At 42.5% G+C, this 23,916-nt stretch overlaps 1 protein-coding gene across 1 annotated transcript in view; it reads left to right on the plus strand.

Annotated features, from left to right (window-relative positions):
• Positions 1–23,916, plus strand: part of RGS22 (regulator of G protein signaling 22) — a 104,543-nt gene that overhangs the window by 15,472 nt on the left and 65,155 nt on the right. The window contains exons 4-9 of the mRNA XM_043539287.1: positions 4,043–4,264; positions 15,192–15,277; positions 16,726–16,891; positions 17,599–17,767; positions 19,853–19,936; positions 22,608–23,307. Of these exons, the coding sequence (XP_043395222.1) occupies positions 4,043–4,264; positions 15,192–15,277; positions 16,726–16,891; positions 17,599–17,767; positions 19,853–19,936; positions 22,608–23,307 (1,427 nt within the window). The remainder of the gene's footprint in view (positions 1–4,042; positions 4,265–15,191; positions 15,278–16,725; positions 16,892–17,598; positions 17,768–19,852; positions 19,937–22,607; positions 23,308–23,916) is intronic.

Consider the following 23,916-nt stretch of genomic DNA (forward strand, 5'->3'; position numbering starts at 1 on the left):
GCATGTGACTTGGCACTACTACAACCTGTCTCCAATGACTTTTTCACCACTGAGTCCTTGCACCCTAGGTTATGTTGCCAGAAACTGGCCTAACCCAGGACTAAATCTAAATGAAAGCCTTCGAGAAGTAATCTAGACCAGTGTTTCTCAAACTGGGTTCCATGGACCCCTAGGGGGTCCACGAAGGTATTCCAGGGGGTCCGTGGCCCCCGCTGATCAGCCCCTTCCCCTCCCTCAACTCCTCCCCCTCCCTCCCAGTGCCTCCTGCATGCCAGGGAACAACTGTTCCCCCGGATTTAGGAGGCATTGGGAGGGAGAGGGAGGAGCGGGGATAGGGCGTGCTAAGGGAAGGGGGCAGAATCATGTCCAATGCTGGTGGCCCCGCTGATCAACTCCTCCCCATCCCTCCCTGAACTCTTCCCCCTCCCTCCCAGTATCTGCTGCACACAGGGGAACAGCTGTTCTCTGGCATGTAGGAGGGGGAGGGGTGGAGCGGGGGCAGGAAGAGTTGGGGTAAGGCCTTGGGGGAAGGGGTGTAGTGGGAACAGGGCCTGGGACTGAGTGGAGAGGCTTGGGGGTCCGTGAAAATTTTTTAAATCAAAATGGGGGTCCTTGGCTTGCTAAAGAACCACTGATCTAGATCATCAAAAGAAGTCGTCCTTATTTCTCTCCTTACTGACACTAGATTGACTGATTGACAAAAAGCTCATTTCTTCTCCATTAATTAGATCTTTACCAATTGCCTGTGATTTGCTCCTTATTCAGCATTGGGAGTGAAATCCTGGCCCCACTGAAGTCGGTGGGAGTTTTGCCATTGACTTATCTTCACCTAGGATTTCACCCTGGATTCCTAAAGCTGCTTAATCGCTTGTACTGGTTTGGACTTTCATTGACATTTATGTAGAGTACACATCTTAAGGGAGTTTTGGCAAAGTCAAAAAGATATTGTATGATTTATTAGGACTTACTCTGTTCATTTTCTGCCTGTTCAGATTCTGATCCTAAGAGATGCTGAGCTGTTGTCACTCATTTTCTCTTGGGTTTAGGTTATGAGATTGTGGGTGGGGTTTGGTGAGCAAAGTTACACATTAGGAACCTCAGCTAAGTTAAATATTTTTGGCAGCTGTAAAAGCTGAGGCCATAGAGATGGATAAATCTGATGTTTTGGGCATATGGTGATGGATGCTGTTTTGGGAGGAATAAAGGACAGTACAACACAATCAGTACAATTAATTATAAGACTTTACAACTCAGAACTGTGCATTCAGTTTGTTCTTCAGCCAAGAGCATATTCAGCTAGTCTGTTTGCATCTGATATCTGAGAGGTTTATTTGCTTTCGACTGTTTGCGTATGATTGTTTGTTTATTAAAATTTCTCATAAACAGCAATATGAAAACAGCTTTTTGTGTTTTTGGTTTTTTTTGGCTTAGTGACTTTTGTGAAACTGAGTTGATGTCCCAATTACTGGATGCTTAGGATACGGCTGACATATAACTTTCAGAAGCAGGAGGGGGTGTTTTGCCACCAGGCCAAACCAAGTTGATTTTTGTCTTTCAGATTTGATCATAATATTTTTGGGGGTCCTGGATTTACTGCATATTTTATCATAGATATAAAACTATTATCATCATCATAACAACAAGAAATGTTTATTGTATTTTTCTTAAGCAGTGATGTAAATGCTTCCTTCCCCATCAATGTTTTAACTGTTCTAAGGGTGTTTCTGTTTGAGGTGCTGATGATATTCTCTATCTGGTAGAGTTTTAGCTTGTGTATATGTGTGCACATACTAAGCCTGGTGAGAGAAAACTACATCTTTGATGCTGTTTTGGTCTCATACACATTATTTGAAGTCTTACTTTTTTCATTTCATTAATGTATATGTCTTATAAATGATTTGTTGTCAAACATCCAAAATGACAATACAATTTATATTTAAAAAGTTCTCATTGGCATCTGTTTCACTACATTAATGTTGCCAGATGTTTTCTGTTCAGTTAATTAGAATGTACAATGAAAAATCCAGCCTACGAATCAAATACTAGAGATGGAGTAAAAGTAGATTTGAGTGATAAATTAATGATGTCCTTGGTTAGTTTTTAATTTAAATACCATAGAACTAAAATAATCCGATGATGTCTACTCAAATAGTTCCAGATTATGGAATTTCTATGCCTCGTTTGCATTTTTCTGCAAGGGAGAACACATCAAAGCTTGGGAAATTTTGATTTTTTTTTCTCCCCGTCGCCCTCTTTTTAAAAATAATAGGAAATAAAATAATAAAAAATATGTTCAGTCAGTATTAGCTTACACAATCACTCAAAAATCAGAAAATGCCAAAGTTAAGGTGAAATATATAAGAAATTTGCAGATATTAAGTTGGGGGGAGTTCTGGACACAGAGAGAGACAATACAAAACAACAAGAACAACAGAACCACTTTAAAATGCAGGCTTATAAATCTGGAGAAAAAGAATTGAAACCACAAAGAAACCTTCAAAATAACAATGTCAAAAGAGATTCAGGGGTGAACAGAACATTACATGTGCCTTTGTAGAGTGATATGGCTGTGAAATATGCCAATGCAATTCTGGACAGTATGGTCCTGACCCAATAAAGTCTATAAGCACATGCTTAACTTTAAGCATGTGAATGGTTCTACTGACATCATGGAGACTACTCACATGCTTGAAGTTAGGCATGTATTTAAGTGCTTTGCTGTATCAGGGCCTATACGTAGAAGCATTACATGATGTGAAAGGAATATAACGGACCATTTCTACGGTTCTGCTGTATCCTAAGATATTGTGTTCAGATCTGGGCACCTCGTTACCAGAAAGACATTGACAATTTGGAAGGACTTCAACATGGTTACTTTGGATTTAAACCGGTGTAACAAAGAACAGAATCTGGCCTACAGTATGTATTCTCATAAAAAAGCAAGAAGCTCAATGAAATGAAAAATATGCCAAATGAAAGAAAATAATTGTATTTTCCAATATAGGTAAACACCAATTTTACAAACTCTGAGTGAAATCCTGACCCTATTGTATGAAGCCGAAGGGAGTTTTGCCAATGAATGGAATATGACCAGGATTTCACCTTTTAATTTTTATGAAATTCTTCTTAATTTAAAATGTTTGTTGTCCTCCAGTTTGATAGTGGGCTATTTGTATGTTCTGTTCTTAAAGAACCTCAATTTCACAATTTTTTTGGGCATTCTCCAAGATTTTTGACCAGATCTATCTGTAATTTTCCCCATCATTTCTGCTGAATGAAAAAATTGAAAGGTAGGATTAGTTTGGGTTTATAGGAAAAATGGGAGTGGAAAATCTGGTATCCACAACACTCAACAAACTAATGATGACCATACTCTGCTTTTGGGTATTGCTCAGACAGCCCCCATTGGAGCTGACAAAAGTTCACATGCATATCTAAAAGTGGGATTTGGCCCATCCTATATACTACACAGTACCTGATTGAATTGGCAGTATATGGTAAATTTCTTGGATTTGACTTTTGGTAGGCTGTTGACCTACTATATCTAAATACGAGGCATAAGCCTTTACTATATATGCCAAACACTAAGAATTATCCACCCACCAAAATAGTAGAGCAAGAAGCTTCATTGGATATGGGATTCAATAATTTATGATATAAACAGGGAAGTAGGGACCTGATCCTGTATCTGAGCTGCTTGCAGAACTGTCATTGAAGACAATGGGAGTTATGTGTGTGAGCAAGCACTTCCTGTATTGGAGGCCTATATTTGCATGGGAAGAAGGTGAATTAGTGTCTGAAATGAGTGACATCGTTTGTAATTAGATATAGTTGAGAGCTGTGGTAATAATTTATTGGAAAACCCTATAATGAGTAGGAAAAGTGGCAAGCATGCAGATTTACTATTGCAGTCCCTAGCAAAAGCCATGGAACGAAGAAGGAAAATGTCTAATGATGCTATCTTGCATTCTTGCATGCTTCCCTACTGCAGAAACAGGAATTTTTATATGAAAGTTTTCTCTTATTACAACTTCTTTTGCAGACCTTTGCAGAGCCAGTTAAGTTTAACCCTGATTTTGACGTTTTTGAAGTAGTTAATGATACCCCACAATGTCTGGAAAACCAGCTGAAAAAAATTCTTCATGATCAGAAACCTCCCAGTCCCATTTATGATGTTACAAGGAAGGCAAAGAACGATGGGCAGCTTTCCAAAAAGAGCAGCATTTTTCCAGTCTTCAGTGTTGACCCAAATTACAGTATTATGGTAAGCTTGTTACGTCCAGTGACTTTATATTTAAATCCAATTATATTGATACTGACAGCAGTTACTGTTGTGTTTGGCTTGTTATCTTGGGAAAAATGTTAGTTTGTGTGTTAGGAAAACAGTATGATGGGCCAAATTATGTCTTGCGATGCATATAGGTCTTCCGTTCAAGTGAATTGAACTACACATGTGCATCCTGTAAAGTAGAATTTGTTTTGGTGGTCTGAAAGTTCACTAATATTAAGACAAAAGTTAGACCATGTCTATACTAGGATAGAAAGAAAATAACATTCAGTATACTGGGAAACTTGGTTTATTCCCATTGTTGCTTATATTGTACTGGAGTAAATTATGTGACTCTAGTTTCTTTCATTCAAGGCTATTCTAATTAGGGCTGTCGATTAATCGCAGTTAACTCAAGTGATTAACGCAAAAAAATTAACTGCAATTAAAAAAATTAATTGTGATTAATCACACTGTTAAACAACAGAATACCAATTGAAATGTATTAAATATTTGTGGATGTTTTTCTACATTTTCAAATATATTGATTTCTAATACAACACAGAATACAAAGTGTACAGTGCTCACTTATTTTTTATTACAAATATTTGCACTGTAAAAATGATAAAAGAAATAGTATTTTTCAATTCACCTCATACAAGTACTATAGTGCAATCTCTTTATCGTGAAAGTGCAACTTAGAAATGTAGATTTTTTTTGTTACATAACTGCACTCAAAAAAAATACAATGTAAAACTTTAGAGCCTACAAATCCATTCAGTCCTACTTCTTGTTCAGCCAATTGATAAGACAAACAAGTTTGTTTACATTTACGGGAGACACCACTGACTGCTTCTTATTTACAGTGTCACCTGAAAGTGAGAACAGGCGTTCGCATGGCACTTTTGTATCCGGCCTTGCAAGGTATTTACGTGTCAGATATGCTAAACATTCATATGCCTCTTCATGCTTTGGCCACCATTCCAAAGGACATGCTTCCATGCTGATGAGGCTCGTTAAAAAAATAATGTGTTAATTAAATTTGTGATTGAACTGCTTGGGGGAGACCTGTATGTCTCCGGTTCTGTTTTACCCGCATTCTGCCATATATTTCATGTTATAGCAGTCTCGGATGATGACCTAGCACATGTCTATTTTAAGAACACTTTCACAGCACATTTGACAAAATGCAAAGTAGGTACCGATGTGAGATTTCTAAGGATAGCTACAGCACTCGACCCAACGTTTAACAATCTGAAGTGCCTTCCAAAATCTTAGAGGGACGAGGTGTGGAGCATGCTTTCAGATGTCTTAATAGAGCAACACTCTGATGCGGAAACTACAGAACCCGAAACACCAAAAAAGAAAATCAACCTTCTGCTGGTGGCATCTGACTCAGATGATTAAAATGAACATGCGTCGGTCCACTTTGCTTTGGATCATTATCAAGCAGAACCCATCATGAACATGGACACATGTCTTGTGGAATGGTGGTTGAAGCATGAAGGAACATATGAATCTTTAGTGCATCTGGCACATAAATATCTTGTGACACCGGCTACAACAGTGCCATGCAAATGCCTGTTTTCACTTTCAGATTACATTGCAAAAAAGACATGGGCAGCATTTTGTCCAGCAAATTGTAACTAAACTTGTTTCTCTGAGCGATTGGCTGAAGTAGAACTGAGTGGACTTGTAGGTTCTAAAGTTCTTCATTGTTTTATTTTCAAATGCAGTTATTTTTTGTACATAATTCTACACTTGTAAGTTCAACTTTCATTATAAAGAGATTGCACTACAGTACTTGTATTAGGTGAATTGAAATATGCTATTTCTTTTGTTTTTTACAGTGCAAATATTTGTAATCAAAAATAAATATAAAGTGAGCACTGCACACTTTGCATTCTGTGTTGTAACTGAAATCAATATATTTGAAAATGTAGAAAAGATCCAAAACTATTTAAATAAATGGTATTCCATTATTGTTAACAGTGCGATTAATCGCCATCAATTTTTTAAATTGCGCTATTAATTTTTTTAATCGCTTGACAGCCCTACTTCTAATGACTTGTCAAAATTAGGAATGAGGCTGCTCTATCTTATGCCAGGGCTGGAGGCCAGTTACAGAATCAGAGAGCTCTAACTGGCTGCCTCTCTGTTTTGCTGAGCATAAACTTGGTGAAGCAGAGATTCTGGCTCACAACAGAATGAGAAAAATCTATGCAGTACTGCAACATTTGGTGGCAAACTAAACAGGAAAGAGACTAGGCTGAAGAGATGGGGCAGTAGCACTATATCAGCCTCCAGATAAGAAAACAAAATTAATGCACAATGTTGAGAGAGGTCAAAGAGGCAGCAAAATCTAACAAAAGTATAGTACTGATGGCCTTCAACTGCTCACGTATACACAAGTCCAATGGGACAAAGTTTGAGAAACAATTTCTTGTCATTGTAAGTGACTGCTTCTTGGAACAGCAAGTTGTAGAGCACACGAGAAGTGAAGCTGTTCTTGACTTAGTGTTAAGTAACCCACAGGAGCAAATTCAAGAAGTGACGGTATCTGAGTCACTAAGTAATAGTCACCACAGTATAAGCAGATTCAACATCCAAGGTCCAGATAAGGTACCAAAAATGGTTATGAACCACTGTTCTAGGTCAAATTCAGCCTTGAAATAATCAAGTACGTTGATTTCAGTGGTGTTGCTTAGAGGGTATATGTTCCTTCCTAAGATCAGCAGGGTTTTGCTGTGTTTCTCTGAATATCCTGCCTCTTCTTCACCACCACTAATGCCTCTCACATAGGTTGGGGCAGGGGGACAGTGGTGCATCGTTTCTAAGAATAATTGACCCTCCATGGGATTTTTCACATAAGGGAAATATTGTGACCTTTATAAAGAAAAAATATTCTTCAGGGCATTCCTGACACTTTTTTTTTTGTCATGTTGCACTTCTGTTCTGCCTTCTGGCATCCTGGGTGGGTGATTTGTATGCCCGCTCAGCTTTCGTGTGGTACCTTTGACTGACAGGTATGAATTCAGAAGCTGCTGGGGCATACCAGCATGCGAAAAATCAGTACAGTAGCTACACAAAGTGGAAGAAATCAGCCACAGCTGTTGTATCCTGCCAACAGCGATAATACATCTTGTGTTCTCTTTCTCAGTCCTTGTCTCTCTCTCAGCCTGTTTGGACTTTTAAACAGGAAAAGGGTACATGTGTTAGTTTATTACAGATGTGGGGTATGTATGAATTGATCTGAGGTCAGTCAAGAATCAATTGGGGGTGAAATGTATGAAGGAAAGGCATATGCAGTAATGGGAAGAACTATTAACAAATAGAGAAGGAAACTGGTAGAGGTTCTCCATATCTTACTTCACATAGCAAAGCACTTAAATAAGACCTGAGCAGTCTATGAGACCATCCACATGCCTAAAATTAAACACATGCTTCAAAACTATACTGGATTGGGTCCCGCAATGCCTAAAGCTGGCCCTAGTTACAAAATCTACTGTATTAAATTTAGAACTCTTTTTCTTAGAACGCTTTCCTTCAGACGATAAATATAATTTTGCATATTATCCACACACAGGAGAATTAAACATGTTACAAATAACTCAAATAAAACACCAGGATTTGATTCAACTGGTACCCTAAATGTTACAGATATTTTTCTTACATCCAGAGAGATTGGCCAAAATAAAGAGACAACCTTCTGTATTTCCAAAAACCTTATCAGTTACCAAAAAGAGGCATACACTGTAGGGATGAGAATAATTATTCTTCATCTCCACAAAGGATATGACCCACAGCCAACATAAGCCTTCCACGTTTTGATATATTTTCTTTTATTTAAAAGAAACCACCTACATTTCAAAGTAGTTTAGATATTTTAAATCCCCTGGGGATATTTATGGAGAAGAAATAACCCTTGTCCCTTATGAAGTATTAGATCACAGAAAGATAATTCAGGACCTAGCCAGTACTGATTAATTGATGTAGCAAAGTGCTAAATATCCATAATTTTGTCCCTGCTGTGGCAAAATACCTTGTTCGCCTCAGTAGGCTCAGTCCTTTTTAGCCTTGGAGACTCAGGTTGGGGCAAGGCGAATCCTTATAGGCAGCACAGGGTCCTGCTACTCCTCTCCTCAGTCAGTCCCTTGTGCATGTTTTACTTCCCTTCTGGGGAGTGAGTGCAGCCTCCCTACTGGGAAGGTCTGGTGTCTTGCTGCAAACAGCCTACTGGCAGCTTCCCTGCTCCTCTCACTCCCTCACTCTCCCCCTCCTACCACCCAGGGGAGGGTTTAAAAAGGTCCCAAGTAGTTGGAGTCAGCTGCACCTAATTGGTTCCCTAGCAACCCCTTTTCCAGCTGAACCTTATGCCCAGTGGTTCTCTCTCCTCAGTGGATAGGGAGGGGCCTTTTAATCCCCTGGGACTAATTACTATCCTCCTTTTGTAGCTGTTTGTCCTGGGTTTACCACATAACCCTCCCCCCCCCCCCCGCTCAACACTACGGGGTTGGGCTACTTGGGTCGGCAAACAGCGCACTCTCGACAGGCCATCCGCATGCCATGTTGGATTCCAGACCTATGTTGTATTCTGAAGTGGAAGGGTTGAAGCGACAGGAACCATCTTGTCACTCTGGGATTTTTGTCTTTATTTTGGTGCATCCACTGCAGAGGGGCATGGTCCGTGACAAGGGTAAACCTCCGTCCCAGTAGATAGTAGCGGAGGCTTTCTACGGCCCATTTTACAGCCAGGCATTCTTTTTCGACAACGGCGTATTTCCGTTCCCTAGGCAGGAGCTTCCTACTGAGGAAGAGGACGGAGTGTTCGTCGTCCCCGACCATTTGTGAAAGTACCGCCCCCAACCCTATATCAGAGCCATCGGTTTGTAGGATAAACTTTCCCCCAGTCTGGGGCCACGAGTATGGGGTCAGTGCAGAGGGCCATCCGTAGATCTGAAAAAGTGTCTTCAGCCGGGTGGTCCATCTTACTATGTCTGGGCCCCGAGCTTTCGTTAGGTCCGTTAATGGGTGTGCCCTGGTGGCAAAGTGGGGAATGAGCACCCCACTAGTCCCAAGAATGCCCACTAGTCCCAGGAATGTCTATAGTACCCCACTAGTCCCAGGAATGCCCTGACCTCTTTCTTTCGGCATGGTCGGGGCCACTTCTGTATAGCTTCTAACTTGTTGAGTTGGGGCCTCCCAATGCCCCTCCCCACTATATACCAGAGGTATTTGGCTTCAGCTAGCCTGAGCGAGCACTTGGAGGGGTTTGCCGTCAGCCCCGCCTTCCCCAGGGTAGCCAGCACTGCCTCCACCTTCTCCTAGTGTGTCTCCCAGTCAGGGCTATATATGATAACGTCGTCGAGATAGGCTGCTGCGTACTTGCCATGTGGTCGCAACAGTTTGTCCACGAGCCTTTGGAAAGTAGCGGGCGCCCCATGCAACCCAAAGGGGAGGACGGTGTACTGATATAGTCCCTCTGGAGTTGCAAAGGCCATCTTCTCTTTGTCGGCCTGGGCCAGGGGGATCTGCCAATAGCCCTTGGTCAGGTCAAGGGTAGACATAAACCGTGCTTTTCCCAATCTGTCAATTAGCTCATCTATCCGGGGTATAGGGTACGCATCAAACTGGGACACCTCATTCAGCTTTCAGAAGTTGCTGCAGAACCTCACACTGCCATCCGGCTTCGGCACTAAAACCACTGGACTTGACCGTTGGCTATGAGATTCTTCAATGACTCCTAAGGCCAGCATTTTCCTGACCTCTGTCCTGATCTCCTCTCTTTTGGCCTCTGAGATCCGGTATGGCTTGACGTTCATCTTCACTCCAGGCTCTGTGAGGATGTGATGGTGAACCTCAGTTGTCCTGCCTGGCTTTTCTGAGAAAACATCCTGGTTGCGTTTAATCAGGCTGATCACTTCAGATCGTTGCTCCGGAGTCAACTCCGGGGATATTCCCACTTGGTCGGGCTGGTTGCTTTTAGGGGATGGTGCCCCTAGCACCACATGTGCTTCTCTATCCTGCCATGGTTTCAGCAGGTTTATATGGTAGATCTGCTCCAGCTTCCGGCGACCCGGCTGTTGGACCTTATAGTTGACTTCTCCTATGGCTTCTATTATCTCATATGGCCCCTGCCACCTGGCCAGGAGCTTGTTCTCTGCTGTGGGTATGAGCACCATTACCCAGTCTCCCACCTGGAACTTCCAGGTCGTTGTTTGGCGATTGTAGTATGCCCATTGGGCCCCTTGGGCCTTCTCCAGGTGTTCGCGCACAATGGGGGCGACTTGGGTTATCCTGTCTTTCATTTGCAATACATGTTCAACGATGTTTCTCCTGGTGTTCGGCTGTTCTTCCCAGCCCTCTTTGGCCATGTCCAATATGCCCCTGGGGTGGCGACCATATAACAGCTCGAATGGGGAGAATCCAGTGGAAGCTTGGGGAACCTCCCATACAGCAAACAGCACGTAAGGCAGCAGGGGGTCCCAGTCTTTCCCGTCGCGACTAACCACTTTCCATAGCATGTTCTTCAATGTTCTATTGAAGCGTTTGACAAGACCATCAGTCTGGGGACGATAGACTGATGTCCTGAGGGTCAGTATGTGGAGCATTGTACATAGGTCCTTCATTAACTTAGACACAAAGGGGGTCCCTTGGTCCGTCAGGATCTCATTAGGTAGCCCTACTCTGGAAAAAATCTTGACTAATTCTTTGGCTATGGTCTTGGACATGGTGTTCCATAGGGGTACGGCCTCGGGATATCGGGTGGCATAATCTAGTACTACCAGAATGTGCTGATGACCCTGGGCTGACTTCTCCAGTGGCCCTACTAGATCCATAGCTATTCGCTCGAATGGGATTTCAATAATTGGTAAAGGTACCAAAGGGGCCCTTAGGTGTGGTCGGGGCCCATGTAACTGACATTCTGGACAGGAGGTACAATATCGTCGGACAGCCGCATAAATGCCGGGCCAAAAAAACCTCTGCAGAATCCGATCAAGGGTCTTATCTACCCCTACATGGCCCCCCAAACAGATGGCTGTGGGCCAGATCCATCACGCGCCTCTGATACTTCTGTGGGACCAAGAGTTGTTCTACGACTTGCTCTTGGACCTGGACTACTCTGTATAGCAGATCACCCTTAATCACATAATATGGCCCTGGGCCCTTAACTCTCCCCTCCACAGGGACCCCATTTACCTCAACTACTTCTTTATGAATATTGCTGTATATTGGATCATTGGCCTGATCCTGACCAAAATTCCCAAGTGAGGTCCCCATTTGTCCAAACTCAGCGGGATCTACCTCTGTCTCCCCCTCGGGGAAAACCCCCAGGGAACAAGGTCCGGCTATTGTTTCGCTGATTTCCTGCCCCGCCCTGCTGTCCGTTGAGCCACCTCTTTCCCCTACAAGTGTAGATTTCTGGTACTGGGTCAAGATCCTCATTCCCCTCCTTTTATCTGCCCTCCGTTCCCTCTGAGTCGTCCGGGGCTTTCCTGGCGGGGAGAACAAATCCTGGCCAAATTCGTGGAAGGCTGGGGGTGTGTTACCTATCTGGGCCACCCCCTGGGTCCCGGGTTCATTATTTTCTTCCACCTTCTCCCCAGGGAGTAGGCTATCAAATCCTGGGAAGTCTCATCCGATAAGGACTGCGTAGGGGAGTTTTGGAACTACTCCCACCATCACCTTAGTGGGGTTTCCGAGAACTTCTATTTTTACGGGCATGGTCGGGTAGTAACTGACATCCCCACGCACACAGGATATTCCTGAGCGTTTGGCCTGGGATAGTTGGTCCTGCCCGACCAGCTTTCCTGAGACCAGCGTGATTGCACTTCCCGAGTCTACTAACGCGGTGGTCTCTATACCATTCATCTTAACGGATCTAGTGTATCTATGAGGGACCATTGCAACCCTTACTAGACTTATTAGATCACATGGTCCCCCTATATCTCCCAGTTCGCATTGCATGGGCTCTTCTAGATTTGGGCATTGGCCAGCGATATGCCCCAATTCGCCACATGCATAACATCGGTACCCTGCTTGGGGCAGCCCCCGATTTTTCAGGCTACTGGGCTTTATCCCCTGAGCCTTTCTTCCCCAGTCCTCAAGTCTCTCTGGGACCTCTGGCTGCTCTTCGGCCTCCTTCCTCCCATCCATAGTCTGGCCTGGTGCTAGGGCTAACCAGGGCCTTGGCGCAGAGACTTGCCTCCGATTCTGGCGCCTTCCTTCCCCGGTGGTCCGCGAAAGTTCTTGGGCTGCTAGTTATCTCTCTACAAGGGCAACTAGTTCATCATAGGAGGGATCGTTTTGGTGGACCCACCCCCTTATGTCCGGCGGCAACCCCCTCATGTACCTGTCCAACATGAGGATTTCCACTATCTTCTCTGGCCCATGGGTCTCGGGGCAGAGCCACTTCTGGCCGAGGTGGAGTAAATCAAATAGCTGGGACCTCAGCGGTTTGCTGTCCCAGTATTTCCACTCATGGAAGCGCTGGGCCCATATGGCTGATGTCACACCTGACCTTGCCAGGATTTCCGCCTTCAGCTGGGGGTAATCTATAGCTGTCTCTGTGGTCATGTCGAAATAGGCCTTCTGGGGCTCCCCACACAGAAATGGAGCCAGAAATGCCCACTGGTCTTGGGGCCAGGCCTCCCGCAGTGCTGTCCTCTCAAAGGCGAGGAGATATGCCTCTATATCATCATCCGTAGTCATCTTCTGTAAATAGTTGCTTACCTGCAGTGGCCGGATCCCCTGGGGTGCGTGCATCAGCATGGTCAGGGCTTTTAACTGGTTCACTACTTCATTCAGGGTGGCTCGATCTTGGGCCGCCTGGTTCATCAGTAATTGGTTCGTCTCCTGTTGGACGTGTACTGACTCTTGCTGGGCAGCCATCTGCACCCTGGTAGCCTCTTGTTGGACAGCAGTGGCCTGTACCAACGCCTTCACTACATCCTCCTCTTTTTGTGTGTGTGTGTGTGTGTGTGTGATTTACCCTGCCCTGAGATGGCTTGCCACAGAGCCTTACTCAGTCACCACATCCCACTTTTCACACCAAGTGTGGCAAAATACCTTGTTCGCCTCAGTAGGCTCAGTCCTTTTTAGCCTTGGAGACTCAGGTTTGGGGCAAGGCGAATCCTTATAGGTGGCACGGGGTCCTGCTACTCCTCTCCTCAGTCAGTCCCTTGTGCATGTTTTACTTCCTTTCTGGGGAGTGAGTGCAGCCTCCCTACTGGGAAGGTCTGGTTTCTTGCCGCAAACAGCCTACTGGCAGCTTCCCTGCTCCTCTCACTCCCTCGCTCTCCCCCTCCTACCACCCAGGGGAGGGTTTAAAAAGGTCCCAAGTAGTTGGAGTCAGCTGAACCTAATTGGTTCCCTAGCAACCCCTCTTCCAGCTGAACCTTATTGCCCCTTGGTTCTCTCTCCTCAGTGGATAGGGAGGGGCCTTTTAATCCCCTGGGACTAATTACTACCCCCCTTTTGTAGCTGTTTATCCTGGGTTTACCACACTGCCTATATTATACCTATGGACAAGCTGAGGATTTCATTCTTCCAGGCCATCAATTTCACTAGCAATCAAGTCACTAAAATAAAATCTAGGAACAGAGAAATACACTTGAGAGAAGTGAAAAAGCTAAACTCTTCAGGATTTATAAAGTTGTCAAAGGTGCCAGATTTTAGGCTTATTTCTTATGAGCCAATAGAGAGATACTATGGGACTGCTTCTCGTCTCACGTATGCTGGTGTAAATCAGCAATAATTCCACTGATGTCAGTTTCAGAGTAGCAAGTGAGCTGTACCTCACGAAAGCTTATGCTCAAATAAATTTGTTAGTCTCTAAGGTGCCACAAGTACTCCTTTTCTTTTTATTGATGTCAGTATATAACTGCTTATTATGTTCATGGCATACACACAGAAAAATTAGATAAAAACATAGATACTCTTGCTGGAAGGTTGCAATGTAACAGTACTTTATTTCTTAGAATTCAAAACTATAACACCCAAGAACCTACAGGCTGCTCCCTAAGGCAGAGAGGCACAATTCATCCCACTTTGCTTTAAGATGGCTCTTTTCAGACTGATGTGGATTGCATACTTTGTTACAGAGCTCCCTAGCCTGCAAACAGGACCAGGAACCAGCCCCTACCCCTCACACACACTTAAAGTGATACCTTGCAATTCTAACACTGTCCTCAATACACCATATGGGTGTAGGTGAAAACTGTTGTTTTTTTTTAAATATCCACAGTCCTCCTGCTTTAGCGCTCTTGTTAAGACCACTTGAAAGTTTCCTCAGCCCTCAAAATATTGATGAAAACACTAACTGTGGTTATTTTTAAAACAAGTATCGTCCCCAAAGTTACCTGTTTCACATTGCAGGTGATTTGTGGGCAGCTGGTACTCTGATTTGCATTCCTCTGTCACTTGCACTAGTTTTGAACAGGGAACTTCCAATGGCTTACATTTCCATGTATGCAGTTTTAAGAAAGATCAGAATCAGACCCCCAGTTGTTATAGGAATGTAAATTAATTCACTTGTCTGGTTAGACTATGTTTGAGGGGGAAAGTTGTTTACTTTGCTAGAATTACTACAAGGTAACCTATCAATTAACTGGTTTCAGAGTAGGAGCTGTGTTAGTCTGTATTCGCAAAAAGAAAAGGAGTACTTGTGGCACCTTAGAGACTAACCAATTTATTTGAGCATAAGCTTTCGTGAGCTACAGCTCACTTCATCGGATGCATTCAGTGGAAAATACAATGAAGTGAACTGTAGCTGTAGCTCACGAAAGCTTATGGTCAAATAAATTTGTTAGTCTCTAAGGTGCCACAAGTCCTCCTTTTCTTTTTATCAATTAACTATGTGGCAAATAAAACCTGATGAAGTGAAGCATTAACAGATATTTTATGTTTTTTTTTGTTTTAATAGTGTCTTGAGCGAGAACAGGGAATTCAGTGGATTAAGCAAGAAAGACTCCCAGCCTTTCTAAAAAGTGATTGTTACTTTGAATACAGGTATCGTCCCCTCTAATGTCATATCAAGTATTACATTTGTTAATTTATCTCCTCTATTTAGTTTGTCTTGACATAACTCTTACAACATTTTCTCAGATCTTTTGCCCCATGTAACCCACATAATTTCAGTGATTTGGATAAATTAAAATGAGGCTGATGCCTTTTCTCCACTTCCTCTTGACTCTAATTTCCCTCGCCCATGAAATGACAAGACTGAAATAAAAGCTATTCTAGAATTAGGGTAATGCTGCTATGCCTGCTTGTGTTATGCATGAGGTCAGACTAGATAATCACAATGGTTGGTTCTGGCCTTCAAATCTCTGAATCTATCTAGCCATATCTAGGTACTGTAAATGAATTATAAAAAGTAGTGGAATCTGTGTGGAAGGGACAGCCAATTCTCTGTTATCCTTTTTGTTTTAATCACTGGTTTCTACCTTTGTGAATGTAGCTAGATTTTCCTCTGCCCAGGTTCTTTGAGGAATGCTATGGCAAAATGGTGAGTCTTGCAGCATGACCGGATTACTTGTACTTTTCCTGACCTCCTTTGAGAGGATTTCCCAGAGCCTTTTACCTGCTGTGGGAAGGCCCTTCCTCCAGATCCCTAAAGTTCATGTCTGGGTTCTGTTGGTTGTAGCATGCAGGATGATCACAGCTTTGCTGGTGAGTCCCTGAAAGAGTGGCTGCTTGGTAGCCTGGTTTACCAAGTCCCTTTTTTATTGTAGAAATTGACCAGTTCTTTGGGCACTGAGTACTGCATAAAAATATTTTAAAATGTTTGCTGTAAATGTAGCAATATTCAATATACTGAAGACTGTGCTTACATTGGAGGGAAAATTGTACAAAGGATAACAAATCCTAGAGAAATGCTGTATTTTCCCTTTAGGCAATAAATGGACATGCCTAAGCCTTTTCTGTTGTGTCAAACCATTTTCTTCATTAAACCAAATAAAAATTATATAAAATGAACTCTAATCATTCGCTTAATTCCCACTGAAGTTAGTATTTAAAACTAAACACATGCTTAAGGACCTTCCTGAATCAGGGCCAAAGTGAGCACAGATGGGAGGAAAAAAGAGACCGAATCTGACCCAGAACACCAGATCTGAACACTCCATTTCCTCCCCGCCCCCACATCTATGATGACGTTTGGATTTGGAGCTAGATTCAGATATAAACTCCAGGCTCAAGCCTAATGTATACCATGCCTAGCTTTTAGAGGAATTCTTCTCTGGCTCTATGAACCGTAGAATGGCTGTCATTCTTCACATATGTAAATATGGTCCGGGGGTAAAATAGAAGATAAGTAGCACAGGCAGTTCCCCTTTAGAATTTATTTTGAGAATGCTAATGTTTCTTACTGTCAGTTGTAAAGAGAGATCAAATGAATGTCTTGATGAATGTTTTAACTGAACTACTCATTTGTCTCCTAATATATTTAACTGTAGGTTAGCTAAACTGCTTTCGCAGGTAGAATGGAGCCGAACTGGTATTAACTTCATTATAGATACAACATATTATCCCTGGATTATGAAAAGAGAGCTGACACCTCCTTTGCCTGAGGAGGGTGAAGAGGAATTAATTATGAGAAAGTTCTATGTTTCACTTGGCCAGGTAAAATCTGCACAACGTATAGGCAACGGCAGCAATTTTGTGCTGGATGGAGCACACTGGGCTAAGACCCTTTGTACTAATTTAGTCTGTCTGTCTCCCTCTGGCATCTTTTACCACAAACATTTGGTGTTATATGTTATTATGACATTTTACAAACTTTCACTCACTTTTCAGTTAAGTTCACAGTCAGGGTAAATTTGTAGGCCCATTTATCACAACTCTTTCAGTTTCCTCTAAGTGCAGGGGGAGCTCTGCTGTTCCCACTCCAGCCCCTGGCCTCTCTGGAGAGTCTCTTCCTTCAGATTTCTGCCTAGCCCTGAATTCTGGGCTCCAACATATTCTCCCTTGGGATAGAATATCCACAAGCAGCCCTCCTTCCATACAGCTGTGTTTCACTCCTGGCTGGCTTCCCAGCTTCCAGATTCACACCACTGTGGCCTCTCTGGAGAGACCTCTCCCCATGTCTCCTCCTGGCCCTGGTTTCAAACTCCTCCCCTTAGTTCAGGGGCCATGCTTTAATCCTGGCAGGTTTCCCTCCATATTTCTACATCCATTGTAAACCACCATGATAACAAAACCTACGTGGTGAGAGAGCACAGAATAACTACAGACAGTACGATCTCTGTTCTGAGAAGCCCTGCAACAAATAGATCAAATAGAATTATTGTATAAGCTATGTTGAACTTGTTTAATGTTGCTTTTCATAGGCTACAGTTACTCAGACAAAGGATTGGTTTACACTAGCCAAAAAAAGTCAGCAAACAACAACTACAGATACAGTTACTTATCCTTTAGTTTCCACTCAAATTCAAGGCACACGGTATTGGTCTACAGGCCCTCAGAGAACTGTTGCATACAACCACAGTGTCAGTCCAGGTAAGTAGTAATAGTGCAGCTATGCTACTTAGATAACAAATACGACAAGATTGAAATCAAAGCTATTCTGGAGTTAGCGTAATGCTGCTATATCTGCTTGTCATTGTTCTGTGGCCTACAACACAATACCTAGGAACTTGGATGGGGAAGAGAATAGGTGTATTTCTTCTTCACTCCACAACATTAAATGCTGCTTACTATAAATGGCCCATAATCTCTCATCTGCTATGCAGATCAGAGGGAAGCAAAATGGATCAGAAAAGTCCAAACACATGGGGAAGTGTTGGAACTATGTTTCTCCCCAGTCCTGTGAGAACACAGAAACTGCTGCATTTGAGAATTGCCTCATCAGGGCCATGTGGATCCAAAGCGTGGATGGGGTGGTATGGTAACTCCTCAGGACATTATTGCTCTGGAAACCTACCTTTGTAAAATATGCTGACTCATTCATTAGTCATTAATGTATGCAGGTTGCACTAATATGTAAGTCATGACTTAATCATTAGTTTATGCAGAGCTGCAAGCAGTCAGGTCAAGACTGTACAGTACTTGCAGGATCTGTATTGCATTGGGCTGGGACTGGGATAGGAATGGGAACCAGCAGGAGGTCCACTTTGCTGTTATGTTTTTCTGCTCAGAGTATAGTGGCTTCAAATGTTGGGTGAGCCACAAAGTGTTTTAGCATAATCTAAATTTGAAAGAACTTTTAACCACAACACTTCAGTGAGTCCCTTAGCAGTGCACCCCCGTATTCCACCACATTCACTTCCTCCTTAGTGTGGGTTGCTAGTAGCCATGTGGACAGTCTTTCTCCTTGCCCCTCTCCTCAGTTGCCTAGTAATCAGTGAGTTTTCACCCTATGGATCTATTAGCTCTCCTGCCTGAGAGCTTTGTCTTCTAGTGTGGAGCTCTGTTTTTCATCTGTATCTGGCTATTACTTTGTCATGCAAAATCTGCTGCTCCTTCAATCTAAAAGGCATTCTGCACTCACAGTACTTCCCTTCCTTAACCTCCACAGACTGGGGGCAGGGTCAGAGAATTGGCACAGGTGAGGTTTGGTTGCAGCATAGTTATCTCATGGGAACATCCTTGGAATATGCGGTGCAGGACATGGTCAGATAGCAGTGTCAGCCAACAAGGATGAGGGCAGTCTAGCCTAGTGGCCAGAGTCAGAGCTGTAGTCAGTCATTGGGAGCCAAAGCCGAGGGTAAAACTGGAAGGCAAAAACTTGGTACCAGAGCCAAGGGTCAAGCTGGAGTCCATAGTCAGGAGCCAGAGCTGAGGGTCAAACTAGAGGGCAGGAACTGCAAGCAGGATGGCAGACAAGGACGGGTTCAAAGCAGGAGCAGGCACAGCGATGAGCATGAGCATTGAAAAGCAAGTGAGCTGCTGCTGGCTTAAGAGCCAATTTGCTGGTATCTGCGGGCAATCAGTTGCTTGGCTAATCAGACAGCCTGCTGCAGACTAACTGTACTGATGAGGCTGCCTAGAGACTAGCTCTCCTGGAGGCCGGGATTCCTGACACACACCTCTACTTGGAATTTATGCCATTGGGGGATCAGGGCCATGGGTTAGCTTGATGTTTTTTGCCACTTGTGATATTTTTAATTTGTTATGTGATAAAATAATATTTAAATTATTCCTTCATCAATGTAGATTAAGAATTAGAGTAAATTAGGTTAGATTCAGTATTATGAAAATTAGTGGATTTTTAAAATTTAAAAATATTTTTAAAAAGTGGAATAGTGTGAGTATGGAACATAGGAATTTCTATACCAGTTCTGACCAGTGATCCATTCCGTTCAGTATTCTGCCCGTGACATTGCCCACCACTATATAATTCACAGGAAGTTACAAGAAATACTATAATGGACAATTATGGAATAACTTGCCCATCCTAAACTCTGATTAGTAATGGATGTCTTATGCACTGAAACATGGACATTTATATCTCTTGTTGTGCTGAATGGTTACAGGAATACGGATGGGATTCGGTTAACCCTCAAATTTAAAAAAACAAATTGAAACCAAGATGCTGTATAGCAATGGTAGAATTATGACTGTTTCTTCTTGCTTTTCATTTAAATTCCATTCCTTTTCAAGGCACATGTAATTTTTCTGCTCAGTCTTACACAGCTGATTTATACAACAGTAGCAGCAGTAATCTAGGTAAGCAATATTTATAGATAAATGGTCACTTGTGCAAGCTACCACCTGGACTGGAAAAGTCCTATTGCCCAGAAGCCTGGGATATGCAGAAGGAATCTGGGCAAGTAAAAGTGTCAGGTTTCCTGCTCAGCAGATAAGAACAACAGGGGAGGCTGGAGGCCAGTTTAATAACATGAGACACATCTGCACTGAGCTGCCAAGCAAAGGGAGGATGGCAAAAGGGAATGAGTGGAAGTGGAGCAAAAAGAAATGAGTTGCCTCAATGGTACGGGGAGAGAGGGGGGAGCTGGTTATTTATCTAAACACATTATTAATGAAACATTTGTAAACGGAACTGATTCCTTTTTGGGTTAAAGATTTCATCTGTAGGAACTCAAATGTGAAATTGCAGAACTACTAACTGTGGTTTGTAACCTATCATTTAAATAAGCTTCTGTACCAGATGAATGGAGGATAGTTAATATGACACCAATTTTTAAAAAGGGCTCCAGAGGTGATCCTGGCAATTACAGGCTGATAAGCCTGACTTCAGTACCGGGCAAACTTGTTGAAACTATAGTAAAGAACAGAATTGTCACACATATCAATGAATATAATTTATTGGGGAAGAGTCGATATGGTTTCTGTAAAGGAAAATCATGCCTCACCAATCTACTATAATTCTTTGAGGAGGGTCAATAAGCATGTGGACAAGGGGGATCCAGTGGATATAGAGTACTTAGATTTTTCAGAAAGCCTTTGACAAGGTCCCTTACCAAAGGCTCTTAGGCAAAGTGAGCTGTCATGGGATAAGAGGGAAGGTCCTCTCATGGATCAGTAACTGGTTAAAAGATAGGAAACAAAGAGCAGAAATAAATGGTCAGTTTTCAGAATGGAGAGAGGTAAATAGTGGTGTCCCCAGGGGTCTGTACTGGGACCAGTCCTATTCAACATATTCATAGATGATCTGGAAAAAGGGGTAAACAGTGAGGTAGCAAAATTTGCAGATGATACAAAACTACTTAAGATAATGAAGTTCAAAGCAGACTGTAAAGAGCTACAAAGAGATCTCACAAAACTGCGTGACTGGGCAACAAAATGGCAGATGAAATTCAATGTTGATTAATGCAAACTAATGCACATTGGAAAACATAATCCCAACTGTACATATATTAGCTGTTCCCACTCAAGAAAGAGATCTTGGAGTCATTGTGGATAGTTCTCTGAAAACATCTACTCAATGTGCAGCGGCAGTCAAAAAAGCAAACAGAATGTTGGGAATCATTAAGAAGGGAAAAATAATAAGACTGAAAATATCATATTGCCGCTATATAAATCCATGGTTTGCCCACATCTTGAATACTGCATGCAGATGGGGTCATCCCATCTCAAAAAAGATATATTGGAATTGGAAAAGGTTCAGAAAAGGGCAACAAAAATTATTAAGGGTATGGATCAGCTTCCATATGAGGAAAGATTAATAAGACTGGAACTTTTCAACTTGGAAAAGAGATGACTAAGAGGAGATATGATAGAGGTCTATAAAATCATGACGGGGATGGAGAAAGTAAATAAGGAAATGTTATTTATTCCTTCTCATAACGCAAGAACTGGGGTCACCAAATGAAATTAATAGGCTGCAGATTTAAAACAAACAAAAGGAAGTATTTATTCTCACAAAGCACAGTCAACCTGTGGAACTCTTTGCCAGAAGATGTTGTGAAGGCCAAGACTATAACAGGGTTAAAAAAGAATTAGATAAATTCATGGAGGATAGGTTCATCGATGGCTATTAGCCAGGATGGGAAGGGATGGTGTCCCTAGCCTCTGTTTGCCAGAAGCTGGGAATGGGCGACAGGGGACAGATCACTTGATGATTACCCGTTCTGTTCATTCCCTCTGGGGCACATGACATTGGCCACTGTCAGAGGACAGGATACTGGCTGGATGGACCTTTGGTCTGAGCCAGTATGGCCAATCTTATGATCACAGAGTCCTAGGATTCAAGGTCCCAGACATGTTCATTTGTATATTTACTCTTTCCATATATAAAAAGATGTTATTCCATTGACAGATGCCTGTCCAATGCTCTGAGCACCCTGACAACAATTAAAATGAATAAGCTCATGCCATTTTCCAATATGACAAGTAATACACTTTCCATTCCTTCATAGGTAGATAAACAGCTACCATTTATTATTCCCTGTTGCTCCTAAATAAAAAACGCCTCCCACCTCAAACCACCACCTGGCCACATGCATGGGAGAAAAGATGGGCCTGGCAGTATGACCAGACATTTAATAGGTGTTCTGGGGGTAGAGGTGCCTACGGGTTGGGATGCCAGTTGGTGGGGTGCTGCCTGCTGGCAAGGTTGGTTGCCTTGGGGTGTGCTGGGGTCGGATGGTTGAGAATGCATGGATCTAGTGGAACAAGGTGGGGAGTGAGTTTCATAGACTCAAGGGGCTCTCACAGAGAACATTATGGCAGAAGACCCCTCCTGTTTATAGCAAGGTAGCTGCAGCTCAAGCTCATCTGCTGATCCCAACTGTGGCAGTATGGCACTTTCCATTGCTGTCAACAATAAAATGCAAATATGTTCCAATTTTTGTAACTTGAAAACTTGTTTCTGTCAGCCAGGAGAACAGTTCTGAATCTGACAGGGTTTTCAATGATCTCTTTTGATATAATGCAGGAGTGGATTCCCTGGCTATGGAATACAGTCAAAGGAGTCTCCCCCTCCTACAGAGGACAGGAACTTCAAAAACTAGCAATGTTAGTGGGAGATCCAAAAGTACAGAGCTTTACACTTCTGTATCCATTGCTGACACTCCTTCCCATACTATGTTAAGAGTATATCTAGACCAGAAATGGGAGAATGGTGCTGAGGAGAAAGAAAATCTGGAATTCGATGGTAGACCGGAAATGCCAGCTTTTCAAACATTAGAAGAGTTTACATCAGCTTATATTCAGTATATAGTGAGTGAATCAATCTCAAAACTGACGGGACAACCGGCTGCTAAGAGCAAGACTGATATGAACTTCAGTAAACTGTCCAATGTATTTATACATGAGTTATCAAATAATCAACTTTCTGCTACTGCTGCAGAGCCACTTACTTCCCAAAGTGTCTCTCCATCCAACAAGTTAGACTCCAAAGGACATTGCATAAAACAGGAGACTGAAGAAGTGAGTTCAAGTTCAAGGTCTGAAAGTGATGTCACAGACAGTCGGGCTGCCTGGTGTACCAGTCACAGAGCTTATGATATTGGCAACAGAAATGAATTTGAAAGATTCAAGAAGTTCATAAAAGGAACTTTGGGTGAAAGGTACTGGTGGCTCTGGATGGACATTGAAAGATTAAAGGTCCTTAAGGACACTAGAAGGCAGCAAAGGTATTTGCCATTTTAATGCTTATAAAGAAGGCTAGATAAATGTTGTCTATGAGCATTTAGAATGACCCATGCATAATGGATATGAGTGAACAATCCAAACACAATGTTTCTAATTCTGATTATTTCACTAATACAAGGGTAATTCATGAATAACCACTGAAGTTGGCTGAGTTATATGTTTGCAAAACTAGTGTGAGGTCAGAATCAGGGTGAAAATTAAGGCTTTATACAAAAGGGTTTTTTATAAAACTGAATATGAATAAATGTCTTAATGAAAACAGAATGAAAGATATTCTATAAATGTAAGATTTTAAGGTCACAAGCAGGGCATACAGTATGACACACTTCCCTAACAATAAGTTTCAGAGTAGCAGCCGTGTTAGTCTGTATCCGCAAAAAGAAAAGGAGGACTTGTGGCACCTTGGAGACTAACAAATTTATTTGAGCATAAGCTTTCATCCAATGAAGTGAGCTGTAGCTCACGAAAGCTTATGCTCAAATAAATTTGTTAGTCTCTAAGGTGCCACAAGTCCTCCTTTTCTTTTTCCCTATCAATATGCTTTATTAGATTTAGGTCACCTGTCCTAAGCCAGTAGGGACATTTATTCT

The sequence above is a fragment of the Chelonia mydas genome, chromosome 2 (genome assembly GCF_015237465.2).
Source record: "Chelonia mydas isolate rCheMyd1 chromosome 2, rCheMyd1.pri.v2, whole genome shotgun sequence".
NCBI classification, from domain to species: Eukaryota; Metazoa; Chordata; order Testudines; family Cheloniidae; genus Chelonia; species Chelonia mydas.